At 41.5% G+C, this 13,308-nt stretch overlaps 1 protein-coding gene across 23 annotated transcripts in view; it reads right to left on the reverse strand.

Annotated features, from left to right (window-relative positions):
- dock7 (dedicator of cytokinesis 7) overlaps positions 1 to 13,308 on the reverse strand; it is a 45,347-nt gene that overhangs the window by 4,195 nt on the left and 27,844 nt on the right. For 5 of the 23 annotated variants that reach the window (XM_069521623.1, XM_069521613.1, XM_069521622.1 and 2 more), the window contains 21 exons: positions 12,902 to 12,991; positions 11,481 to 11,576; positions 11,255 to 11,395; positions 10,916 to 11,029; positions 10,379 to 10,546; positions 9,847 to 9,986; positions 9,334 to 9,503; positions 9,016 to 9,194; positions 8,729 to 8,911; positions 8,144 to 8,303; positions 7,791 to 7,887; positions 7,173 to 7,190; positions 5,830 to 5,926; positions 5,600 to 5,734; positions 5,345 to 5,497; positions 4,678 to 4,836; positions 4,457 to 4,557; positions 4,150 to 4,342; positions 3,874 to 4,017; positions 3,411 to 3,542; positions 2,693 to 2,707 (listed from right to left, as the gene is read on the reverse strand). In XM_069521623.1, the coding sequence (XP_069377724.1) occupies positions 2,693 to 2,707; positions 3,411 to 3,542; positions 3,874 to 4,017; positions 4,150 to 4,342; positions 4,457 to 4,557; positions 4,678 to 4,836; positions 5,345 to 5,497; positions 5,600 to 5,734; positions 5,830 to 5,926; positions 7,173 to 7,190; positions 7,791 to 7,887; positions 8,144 to 8,303; positions 8,729 to 8,911; positions 9,016 to 9,194; positions 9,334 to 9,503; positions 9,847 to 9,986; positions 10,379 to 10,546; positions 10,916 to 11,029; positions 11,255 to 11,395; positions 11,481 to 11,576; positions 12,902 to 12,991 (2,685 nt within the window). The remainder of the gene's footprint in view (positions 1 to 2,692; positions 2,708 to 3,410; positions 3,543 to 3,873; positions 4,018 to 4,149; positions 4,343 to 4,456; positions 4,558 to 4,677; positions 4,837 to 5,344; positions 5,498 to 5,599; positions 5,735 to 5,829; positions 5,927 to 7,172; positions 7,191 to 7,790; positions 7,888 to 8,143; positions 8,304 to 8,728; positions 8,912 to 9,015; positions 9,195 to 9,333; positions 9,504 to 9,846; positions 9,987 to 10,378; positions 10,547 to 10,915; positions 11,030 to 11,254; positions 11,396 to 11,480; positions 11,577 to 12,901; positions 12,992 to 13,308) is intronic. The other 18 variants (XM_069521627.1, XM_069521620.1, XM_069521625.1 and 15 more) reach the window with 10 other exon arrangements.

The following is a 13,308-nucleotide window of genomic DNA, read 5'->3' on the forward strand; positions in this document are numbered from 1 at the left end:
CGGAATTAATCAAGGAGTTAAACTAATATCAAGTACGTCAGGTTTTAAAAAAAAATCAAGATTGAAAAGCAGTCAAAAGAAAAAACTCGGAGGTATGAAAAGTCATCGTTCAAATCAGACACGGTGAAAACCATAAACTTCAGTTCACCGTCATACAGAGAACTAAAGGAAGAGAGAAAGAGCTGCAGATCATTCAAACAAATACCAGGTGCAACAGCGAGTGTCATAATCTGAAAATATAATTAACATAGATCAGATAGATTGTATATAAAGATGGACGACCCCGAAATTGAAGCCAAATCGTCTTGATCACCCCCTGGTGGCTGGCTGCAATACAGGTCATAAACTCCGCCTCCTTATTGGTTAGTTAGATACTCTGACTCCAAATTACATGAAAAATGCAAGATGGTGGCACCTGTGTCCAGGATATAATAAGAGGAAGAGGAGACACGTCGTCCATCTTAATATACAGACTATGATAAGTCCTTGGTTATATCCTATTGATAAACATGTTTCTTACTCTGCTCAACGCGTTGCAACAGTGAAAACAAGTGTTTCGAGAAACGTTGATGGAAATTAAGTGTCACAAGGAGCTCAACCAACTTCGGATTTCCATCCAGTCAATAGTCTCACAGGAAGAAACAGACTCCACATATTTACATCCACGGCAAAAGAGCCACTTTCTTACAAGGCTGATATTTCTCTTCTAAAACTGTAGAGTAGATAAAGGACAGACAGGTGCAGTGTGTCCCCTCAAAACACCCGACAAACAGATCCAACTATAAACAGGCTGAACAGCCTGTTTAAAATACCTCCTTTACATGAGAGCAGAATATCTAAATGGCTCAATTAAGTAAAGCAAATAGGTGTAAATGGCACATTATTCAATCTGAAAGATGTTTTTCTGAACTTCGTATTGCAGCCACAGTGAAAGCTGAACAAAAGAAACATGAAGCCCTTTTAAGACATGACCTGCGGATAAAGTCTGGAGAACTGAGTTTGCTTTTCACACATGCACAACACAGTGAAAGTGCATGTGAGGTTCTCTGCACAGACACTTTTCCGTTCACGAAAGCGACAAATCCTCCGCTCGTAGATAATCTGGAGGCTCTCACTCCCACATTTTCCTTCACACATGAAGACACCGGAGAAAGTGCTAATAATCTTTGGACTTTTTCTCTTTGGAGAAAAGCTGATGCCTAAATTAGAAGGAATGGACATTCAATGATGGGACACTACCCTTCAAATATTTTAAGACATGAACTCTGCACAATTAGGAACAGACTTCCTTCGGAGTTTGTTATTCACACATGCGCTCGGTTTGGCTCGATTCGGTTGGCAGTGCGCTGCTGTGCCCCAGCTCTGTGCGCTCTGCCTGGGGCAGCGGAGCATGTTTCGCTGGGTGTCTGCTCCGGGCTTGGTACACCCCAGGTGTGTGTGTGTGTGTGTGTGTGTGTGTGTACGGCTGAGACATGGGCAAGCTGAGGACAATTTCTTGTCAAAGATAATTAAACCCTTCCACAAGGTTTAGGGCAAACCTTCCAAAAAATGTTCAAAAGAAATTTAAGCAGTAATTTAAGAAGCCCTGAAATCTAAGGAACTTACCACAAGACACAATTAAGTTAAGTGGGAAGGAAGGGTCGGCAACCAGGGAAATCAAAAAGGAGAAAACAGAACAAATTTTAATCAGGATTGGGTTCGTCCAGAGAATTTCAAAAACAACACAAACTAACACACAACAGCAAACGTATCTCTATTGTGAAAAAGAACATTAACTCATTGTGCAGGATCTGGACCATGCAAAGGTTACAAGAGAAAGAAAGTGAGCAAATAAAGATCCACAACCTTCAGAAACACACCATGCACCTGCAGTGCATTCGCAAAAAGAAACAAGGAGGCGTTCTTTTCAATTCATGCAACAAAACATGAAACTCTGGGGTTAATACTGTTAACAAAAGAACAGAATGGATGAAAAATAAATCAGGGGTCGATTTAGTTTGAGCTATTAAAAAGAAAGGGCAACAATACAAACTAATCCAAATCAAAAGGGATAAATCAAGAAATCTTGAGATGAACCCTCTTGGGATAAAAAAAAAAATCACTGCCTCTGGAATTTTGATTGTAGCTTCGACCCAATGCAAGTTTACAACACCTTGTGTTTGGAAATGATCATCCAATTGTGCGTAGGAAAGAATGATCCATGCCAAGAGCAGGGAGGCTAACAGATACCCTTCAGCTAGAAACAGTGCACTGAAATCGAGCCCTGTGGTTGAAGATGAGATGAAGTGTGACAGTCGGCAGTGCCAGTCAATGACACGCCAACAGACAGACAGGAGATGAAGATGGGGGAAAAGTGCGGATTGTGCGAGTGATGCATTCACTGAGACTTAGTGTCACACACTGTGGCTCCCATGCACAGCCTGACAACAGTCACGTAAAAAAACAAGCTCCTCATGCTCAGAGGAGGAAGGTGAGAGGAAAACAGGTCTTGCTGCTGCTACGGCAAGTTTCCCCAGTGGGGGCAGACAGATGACATTGTCTGTAGGTGTTAATGGAGTGGATGTATGTAACAAAGCAAAGAGAGTGACAGAGTGCCCACTGCTGGCAAATAAAAAGATGAGTGTAAATAAAAATGGAAATACAAAAAAACAAAACGTGAGCAGGGCCAAGCGGGAACCGATAATACACCTACCTCCCAGCCAGTACTCTGTGTGACAAAGAGAATACAGGACATGTGAACAAAAACACACAAACACCCCCCTCGCACACACACTTCCAGTGTGGCACGACACACAGCAATCTCAAGATATCAAAAATATATTTTGAGATTTTTCCCTTTTATGAGTTTGAGAGCCGTTGGTCTGCACACCAGACGACTGTAACCCAGCCCACACTGTCAGGAGTCGTTTCCCCACCTCATGCATCCTTAGATTCATACTTCACAGCATGCAAAGTATATGAATACAGATATAAATACAGTAGAATCAAGATGGCAGTAATGAACCCATGCAGAGCTGTGTCTTTGTGTGTAAAGGCAACATCCATCTCGACATCCAGGTTATTTCCTTTATGGTGAAGTTTTCATGTTTGTTGTTGCTCTTTGTACCTCTTTATGTTACTTGACCGTGCTCCTGTCTCATTTCACTCATTTAAATCCCATCTGGTTTTTCCTCTGTCTACGCTGCCTTGTAAATGTGACGTTAATGTTTTTGATGAAAATGCAACTGTGCAAACTATTCATGTGGATGTGTGAGTACAGTTTTGAGGTTTTGATCATCTTGGAGCGTGCTGTCCAATTTCTCTGTTTCTGGTAAAAATCCAGCAGCAATTTTACAAAAAAAGCTACTGGAACCTGGAGTGAAAGAGGAGATCTACACCGTGTGTGTGTGTGCGTGAGTGTGTGTGTTTACCTGGTGAACTATTTTCCCAAAGGCTTCCTGTAGTTTACCATGAATGGTAGACAGCTTTTTTGCATCCCTGTTGGCTTCATGGACGGGGATCAGTACCTTGTATACTTCGTTTACTGCTTCATACATTCCAGCCTGGAAACAAGAGCAGGACAAATGTTAGTGCAGTGCAACATGTCAACACCTTGGGCTGAAATCTAACTTCAGTTTTTATATTGTAGGTTACAATTTAAATTTGAAAAAAACCTTGACTGAGAAGATTTGGAATTAATAAATTCAATGTTTATAAAAATATACATATCAATATCCACTTAATACAACAACTAATAATGAAGTAATTTTATTGGAATAAAAAATTGATAAACAATTAAATTCTTTCATTTTGTGAAAGAGAAGAGCGAAGCAACGAGCTCCAAACCATCTCAGCATCCAATCTTCTAAATTCTACTCCACCTCCACTTCTTACCATGGAGAAGGAGGCAGCAGCCTGCTCCAGGAGTCCGACCAGACCGATCTCAGTGAAGTACTTTCCTGAGCAAATGCCCTCTTCATCCGGTGACACCACGTCATCAGAGACTGCGGATTCCTCCAGCACGTTGGAGGAAATGTTCTGTGATGCGAATACAAACAAACACCTTATTGAAACATTTCTTGAACTAAGTAGTTATGTACATAAGCCTATTCTAAGCCTATTCTAGGGGATAGGCTTATGTACAAACATTATAACTAGAAATGTCCTGACCTGGAAGGTGACACAGCCCACAGGCAGATACTTGCGGTCCTCCAGCATGCTCAGGTATTCTGCAACCAGAGCAGCGCTGTGCACAAGACACTGTGCAGCCTCGGCGTGGTTATTCCTCTCAGAGTGTTTTCCAGCCATGTTCTGGAGCCATGTCAGTCGCAAGTCTGGAGAGGTCTGGTAGCCCTTCGCAATCCTGGATTCAAAGACACAGATTTTAAGGTGTACAAATAACAAAATAACATTGATCATACTGCAGACACATGTATGTAATCAAAAAGGCAGTTTTGAGTGTAAATGTATTCAGTACCTGTACATGAGATCTATCAGCATCTCAGGATCTTCCTGGTGCTCCTTCATCTTCACTGTGTCAGAGAGGATCATGTGCAGGTTAAACACAAGGTCCTGGACCTGAAAAAATAATACAAATAAGAATGAGAGACAGTGAGTTAGAGAGGTGTAGTGGAGTAATGAAAAATAAAAATCAATAAATTCAGAAAATAAAATCAAGGTCGAGGGATGCAGCGGTACCTGGTCTGGAAATGTGGTCTCCCTCAGCTCCAGGTCCTCCTCTGCGTATGTAAGGATGGTCTTTAGAGAGCGACGCAGGAACTCCTCATTAAAATTCTGAGATGTTCCCACGAGCGAGGAAAGAGACATGGTCACCTGCATCTTTACTCTTGCAAAATTCTGAAAAAGGGACGACAAAGACAAGCAAGAATTGAACAATCGATATTTCGTCAAGACCGACTAAAGAAACTGTGCAGAGCAGACGTCCCTTCTCCCTTATAACCTCCTTTCTTAAGGTCTGTGTGTAAAGTCTGGCTGAACTAGAACACAGGAAACGATGCATGCACGAGTAATTGGGCCTAAATTGGGTGAATGATTGCAGTGTTTAGGTTTGTATTATATTGGTGATGGAAAGTGAAAGAAAATTGATACAAGACAGTAGCTGAGAACTGGCCAACTTATAATAAGTTTGTTATTCATATGAACTGATTTGATTTTAATAGCAGTCTTTATAAAAAGTAATCGGATCACTCTGAACAGGCTTCTCTCTAAATGTGCTTGTGCAGAGGAGGTTACTTCTGGAAGAATGTGAGGTAGAGACTCTGGTACTCGACTTCCTCCGCAGATACACATTAGCAGTGCTATGAAAGTTAAACAACTGGTTGTAAATGTTTACTTTTGTACTCACATTGCCTATTTCAAAGTTTTGCCTCATGAGGAGGTAGAGAGAGGCGCTGGCGTGGGCCCTGATGGTGCTTATGCTGCTGCTGCAGCTCCTCAGGAGTCTCAAGCACAAGTCAGCGCACTGCTCCGTCTCCTCCTCGAACAGCAGCTCAGGAAACTACGCAAGCAGAGAGAAATATGCAAACATTTGCAAGAGTCCTGTGAGAAACTGTTACAATGAAATTAAATAAAGCACAACATGACAGTCCAGCGGTCTAACCTTAGACACCAGTGCCCTCTGTGTGGCAAAGCAGTGCTGGAGGTAGAGGGCGCTCTGGTTGCAGGCCATGCTGTGCAGCAACACCTTCAGCACCCCACCCAAGATGCTCTCCTTGGACTCAGTCACCGAAACCGTCTGGAGGAAGAGGGACACATATGCAGTCTGGGTTAATCTATGCTCATGACTACAACACTGATGACAGCATTTTTGCATGCTTGTATCTTGTATACCTGTACAATGATCTCCAATGTGTCAAGAATAATTAGGTTGGCCTCTGTTGCAAGGTTTCCATCAATAAGTGCTTCATGCTCCAGCTCTGCCCTGGTCCTACAATTATGAAGCAGATGACAACATTAAACTAAATCATTACCAACTGAAAAAAGCGATGCTACTTATTTATCCTTGAACGATGATGAGTTTCCTCTCACCAAATTCAAGCCACTGCCCATAATCATGAACAGTGTAAAAGTATTTGAATGGAAGAAAGATGTATGGTATGAGCTGAGGAGGACCTCAGTCAGTCCTCCCTTTTAATACAGTTTATATACAACACAAGCAGAGAGATTATTTATAATTAATATAATTTGTTTGTATTATATTATGTATATAAAGATGAACAAAGCTTCTCCATTTCCTCCTGCTGTCCAGAACTGAAGCTAAACACCCTGTATATGAACGTCGCTAACTTGTGCACGCGATGCTGCACAGTAGCTATTGTGGAGCAGACGAGAAATCAGTTTGGCGTGTACTTAGTGTGGTGCATCCCTCATCCATTAACATGGAGAAGGCAGGATCTATGACCTACACAGGAGCCAGACACCAGGGGGCGATCGGGATGCTTTGGCTTCACTTTTGCGGAGCAGTCATGAAGTCCATCTTTATATAACTATGGTTTTAAGTCAGCGATTAGCTTAGCTGGTGTCTGTACATGGAACACTAGGGTTAAATGTTGTACAGCTAGCTGCTTTTAAATATCGTTTACACCAGGACTATACCTTTAGGCTTAATTTGGATCTCCCTTTCATGTTATACAAATAACAGATGACAAACAATGGCTACAGCTAGAATTGTCTTGTTTTTTTTTTGCTCCAGCAGCAACCACAGAGACACACGAGTCAGAATCCCAAAAAACAAGAAGCACACTGGTTAAAAGAGCAAAAACAGACCCACTGCAACCACTACCAACCCTGACACAGACACGGTTACCGGGACAGAGGGGCTGATGGGACGAGAGGGGAAGGGGGGGGGGGGGGGTTCAAGGGTCAGAACCAGGATCAGGGGGTGTCTGTCGGTGCATTTTCAATGCATGTGTAGACTTAAGACAGTTAAAATGGAAAAGAAATTAATTTGTAACACTGCTGCACCAGTGGCTCAATAAAAACAATACGGAGATAGTTTTTCTATAACTTGTTCAAAGCCAAGTTCATCAGGAGGAAATCTAATTCAAAAACTTCATTAACTTCTTGTCCATTTCAACTTTCTTTCCACATGCATGAAAATACACAGTAAACCAGGAACTTAAGCAGAGGGGGGGTTCAAAAGGAGCACACAGCAAATGTGGAGCATACAATACCTGACTGATCTGTGACTCCTACATAAACACACAGCGACATGAGAGAACAAATGGGAATTAACAGAAAACAAAGGCTGGAGCTGAATTTACAAAAGAAAAGAAAACAAACATTTTAGATTTAAAAAAAAAAATCATGGCTTTTGTCATTATTTGACAAAAAACGTAAGAAGAAAAAGCTTAAAAATCTGCAATTAATGGTCAAATGTGGAAATTCTAACATTTTATGATCAGTCTGATTCTGTTCCTATGTAAATCCAGCAAAACATTAAAAAAACAATGAGAAATGAATGGGCTGTGATGACGTGATGTATATTACAAGACAGATGTGACAGAGATATTCAGTCAAAGGATTAATGAAGGATCATTTTCACATCTTCTTAATGATTAAGTCAAATTAAAAATGGATTATTGATTATTAATTTATGCAAATGTGGAGCCAAAGAGTCAATGGAGAATTTTAAAACAAATTTTCTGCAAGTGCTGCAAAAGTTTACGCACCAAAAAATGATGAACACAAAACATCTTCAGAAAATATTTAGCTGAGGTTTCTTTGTGGTATCTTAAGCTGTTACATATAGTCAGAATCCTGAGAGAGGCTAAGTGTTAAAAAGAGCGTACTTGTCCATCCTCTCGCTGTTTTGTCTCCAGTGGGTCATGTCCTTCCTCCATCGAAGGTTCTCCTGACTGCCAAAAGCACTGCCAGATGGACTCCGCTCTAAACAATGGGGAAATTAGTTTTTTTTTCAATAGTGGTGAAAAAGGTGGGTTGGCTCAGAAAAACAGTTGCATGCATGTGCATTGTGTTTATGCATATGTGAAGGGTGAAAAACAGAATTAATTGATTTAATTGTGATTATCTCAACTTGTGTGACTCACAAATTATCTTCTCAGTTAAGGATCTTTGTATTCTTCGCATTTATTTAAATATGGTTCACTGTGTATGTGCATGTCTGGAGGGTGTGCCCTCTCACCAAGCTGTCCACGGCTGCGTCGCACCATCTCCTGTCTGGCCCCGATGCTGCCCAGTATGGCCTCTTCCAGCTTGGCCTTCATGTCTTTGGACTTCTTAAAGGTCAGGCTGTTCATTCGTTCAAACGCTTTCTTCCCCTGCATGGTGAACACAACATGGGCCTTGTATCCATAAGGTGGAGGGTGAGTGAACGGACAGAAAATGCAGGGAAGCAAGGAAGTTATTAGCGGCATGGCACTCAGCAAGCAAAGCAGGTTAGAAGCACGAGAGCAAATGTGCGAGCACTGCAAAGCAAACACCAAACGACTAGCAAAGCAGAAGGAGCTAGGGATAGCAAGTAAGTGAAGGATTAACACCGACTGTGGCAGAGAAAGTAGTGAGCTTGTGTGAAAAATGGTACTGAAACATCTCTAGTGTTAAGTATTATATCAGCTTAAAGGATTCTCTATTTGTTTGAATATAAAAGAAGATACAACATTACAGGTGAGAATACTCTGTACTGACAAAGCCTCTCTGTGTCCCTGACAAATACAGTGTTTGATAGGTCCATCTTTTCCATCGATTAGTGAGCGTCTATAGATGTTACCTTGTATTCGAAGCAGGAGACACAGAGGTGGAGAAGGTCCAGCAGGCGGTTGAGCTGAGACACCGACAGGTCTGTGAACCACTTCTGCAACACCAGCTCGTCTGCGTTCTTCAGCACCCACAGCAGACAGATGAGCAGACTACGACTTGATTCGGCCGAGAAGCTTCCGTGCTGACGACTCGCCTAGAGAAAAAAAACAGGAGTCGATAATTAATAAAACGTTTGAGATGTACAAATATACAGCTTCGCAGCGTCTTACATACAAACCGTCACAGACAGCGATTTACCTGCGAGTTGAGCAGGAAGCTGCTTGGTCGGGACATCGGTGAGGGGGTGGAAGTGCCTGCTATCGCCATGGCAACAGTCTGGCTGATTATACTGTTACCCTCTCCTTCCGCCTCCTCTCCAGTGCTGCCTACCGCTGCCCCCTGGGGACATCCTGGTCGACCCCACTGGTTATGGGACTCTAGTGGCACAAAAAGGAGGGAAAATAATATCACACCAGACCGAAAGAGTGGCAAATTAAAAGCTATACTCACAATGCAACTCATAGATGAGGATAAAGAAACCTTTTTAAAATGTTCAGTATTGCTCCTAATCTTTACCTGTAAAGTCATGGAGCTGTGGTAGCGTTTCCATGATGATACCAATCAGAGGCAAGTAAAGCATGGCGACCCGGGCCTTGACCTCTGGATCTGCATAGCGTGGGTCGGAGTCGTGGCTGGACAGGAGGTTATGGACGACACTCACCACTTTTTTATGTAGGCCAAACATCCTGTCGTGAAAAGTAAAAAAGAAATTAAGGACAAGAGATGAAATATCTAATCTGTATTAAAAAGGACAGTGGGTGAGAGAGAATGAGAAGCTGTTCACATTAAGATAGGGCTCTACAACCATAACTCACTCCCATTCACTTATTTACAAGTCACTATGCATGCAGACTTATCTCTCTCCAACAGATTCAGAGGCTTTAAAAAATCTCTTTCCTTTCTCAATACAAAGTTTATTTATCACATTCAGACACGATGACACCCATCAATTTAAGTGACATGTATTCTGATCCTAAAGCTCATACCAGAACTTCTCTTGTGTGAGGTTAGGATCCAAAACATACTAACCCCTCATTGTCTGGGTCCAGTATCACAGACAGTTCTGAGAGCACCAGTCCAGCCAGATAGTGCTGCTCTCTGAAGGGGACAGACAGCTCAAACATGTTGGCTATCTTCTGGTCCTGGACATGTGTGGAGAACCCAGAGCTCTGTGACGAATAAGAGAAGTCACAGACAATATTAAATCAAGACGGCCATTCAAGGTACAATATTTGTTTTTCCTCTGTCGTATGTCGTTTGTTCTAGTTATAGCCGGTTGCAAATAGAAGGCAACCAAAATTAAATTTCTCGTTAAAATGTTGGATTTTCTGGGTTTGAACATTGTTGGAAACATTTGTAAGTCCACAAGTCGACAAATTATACAAGATATTTTAGATATTTTAAAGAAGAATTGTTAGACATTATATCTTTAACATTTTAATTGGTGAATATTTTTATTCTTACTAAAACCAGCCCTCTTTCTGTCATTTTATTTGAGAATGTTAAAGACTAGCGACAACAATGATGATGTACAACTTCTCTCCATTTCTTTCTGTCTCACCTGTGAAGTTGCTGAGGAGACGGAGGGGGAAGGTGAGGCAGGCGGTGTCAGCAGGCTGCAGGGCAGGTTGAGGGTGACATAGTGTTCATGGCTGCAAATGATTCTCAAGAAATCAAGCCTCAAAGACTCCAGGTTGGGATTCTGCAGAGTGTAAAGCTTTGTGGACACCTGGAGAGAAGAAACAATTAATATATATATTTCTAAAACTGAAAAATGCATCGAAAAAATTATATATTTGCCCTTAAAACAACAGAACTTTTGCAATATCACTCAATAGTCTTTAAAATATTCTTAGTGCTGTGCAGAATTTTACTTTAAAATCTTAAATTGAACACAAAACTCAGCATGAATATATATACACACACTGAAAGGAACTAAATTGAAATCTTGATTTTTTTTATGAGGAGTATATTATATTTGACACACGTCTGCAGTACACATCTGCTTTCTCTTCTCTCAGTTCTTGCTAGAAGTTCATTATCATGTATCATAAAAACAGTGTTAAAATTCATATATGAGAGGAATTAAGAAATGTACCTGTTTCCAGTATGCCCTGATGAGGGTGAAGACAAAGCCTCGGTCCATCACTGACAGTAAGTCATTGAGAAAGAAGGCCAGACTCGTGTTTAGTCTCTCCACAAGCTCCAGGTCCTGAATTAATAAAAAACAAGGTCTTAAAATTTCCCAGGGTTGAAGATGAAGATGATTTCTTCTTTAGCAGATTGTGTAGGCCAATGAAAAACAAATGGGACAATATGGAGCATCTCTTGCACTTAGTCTCTATAGTTCCACAATATCTGACTTTACATGTCAGATTACGTCCCCTTTGGGAACCCTCTGATGCCTGGATAGATATTTGATTGGCTCATTAGTTACCTTCTGGAATCGAGACACAATGTCCCCAGCGATGGTGCTGACCAGCGCTGTGATGTCATCCATGAAGCGCTCTGGAAATCGGTTCTTCCTGGGTGACTCGAGGCGTTCGGTGAAGTAAAGGTGGTGGATGATGCTCTTCACCTGTGATCAAGGTATTCATTGGGATACAACGTGAGATATTGTATTTCACATAAATCACATTTCCTGTGTCAAGATTGTTTCCTACCATGAGTTCAAAGAAAAACCAGGCCTGCTGCAGAGCGCCCTCCCTGACGCTCCCACTGCTCACCACCCACTGGAGAGCCAACTCCTCATGGAAGAGCTGAGAAGGAGAAGACAAAAGAGGTTGAGAGGGACAGAGAGGGAGAGGAAAACAGGAAGCAAAGGGGCCAGAAAGATAGAAGAATGTGAGACATTTGAAAACAAATCACTCTACATGTGAACTTAAAATACAGGTGAATCTACATGTATAATCTGAATCAAGGTTCCAAAATGTCTATTTACAAATGGGGGATTATATCTTACAAACTGTACATGTATGTTGTTAAGTGTCACTTCAGATGTCTCCTCCCGAAGCTCAAATTAATTGGATGGATGGTATCAGTTTTGAAACCCAGAAAAGTTACAATGATTAAAAACACTAACATTCACTTAATGAAATAACAATATAGTCCAGTTAAGCTCCTGCATTCCCCCAAACTGAAAATGTCATTAAACACAAAGTGAGGTTAGGTTTTACAAATCAGGTAACAACTCCGAAAATATTTTGAAACAAATACATTAAAATATAAACTTAATCACATTTAAAGAAATGAAGAAAAAAAAAATCACACTTACCACCATGCAAATGGGACAATTTAGTAGTGTGAATACATTTTCTGTATTTTTATTAATTTTTTTACATTGAGAGAAGAAATTCCTTTCTTTTGCATGGAGACAGAATTCATTCTTCTTCATTCCTTACAAGTGTTGTGCATCAATAACATTCATTTCCATGTGCATTGTTATGCAAAACCAGCATCCAACACAGTCTGGCTAACACACTGACTCTAGACCCGTCTGGCAAGTCTTCCTTTATCTTGTTGATACAATAAATGCAGGAAGTGGACAGGAACTGATCAATATCCACATTTTAAATCTATATATGATGCAAGTGCTGCATGTATTGCACAGCAGAAACAACTGAGCAAACCTCCCTGCAGAGGCCCATGAACAGCATTTGAAAGCTGTAGGTGAAAAACTAGTTCGCTAATGTTAAGCCAGATCTTAACATGAGGAAACCCATTCATAAATTGTTTTCTAGTAGCTAACTAGCTAACAGTAGCCACCTGTTTGCATTCTTGGTGCTATTTCTATGCATACTTAGTTATAAGGTTAACACTGGTGGCTTTATAAAAATCCAGACACTCAGACTTCCCAGATTATGTGTACACAGCTACCTGTAACACATAGTCAGCGTTAGCCAGACCGAGACCACAACCAGCATTCATGTCACGTCACGTCACATCCAGCATTCGACAAGACTCCACGACCACCAAATACAACATCAACCAACCAAGAGGCTCACATCCACAGACAAGACAGGTGAGGAGGCGAAAAACAGAGGTGGGCAGGGTTTGGCTCCTCCCCCAGCGCAAGTGGCTCTACCTTTTTTGTGGGCAACCGTCCTGTTAAAGTTTGCAAGAAACTGGCGCTCTCAGTGTGCGAAGACATGCGATTGCCACAGCGCTCCATGGCCTATGGGTGGAATGAATGGAACGGTGACAATAAGGTTAGTGGAGGAACAACGAGGTGACGTTGCCCCTTTTTCCCTCAGCACAGACAAATGTGTCTACTGGGTTTCTCTCAAAAACACACACACACACACACACACACACACACACACACACACACACACACACACACACACACACACACACACACACACACACACACACACACACACACACACACACACACACACACACACACACACCTGTCACACATGAAGACACAAAACAGTAAGACACAGGACAGGGCTATAACACTCAGGTGTATAGATCCATAATCTATAA

This window comes from Paralichthys olivaceus, chromosome 3 (genome assembly GCF_024713975.1).
Source record: "Paralichthys olivaceus isolate ysfri-2021 chromosome 3, ASM2471397v2, whole genome shotgun sequence".
Classification (NCBI taxonomy): Eukaryota; Metazoa; Chordata; class Actinopteri; order Pleuronectiformes; family Paralichthyidae; genus Paralichthys; species Paralichthys olivaceus.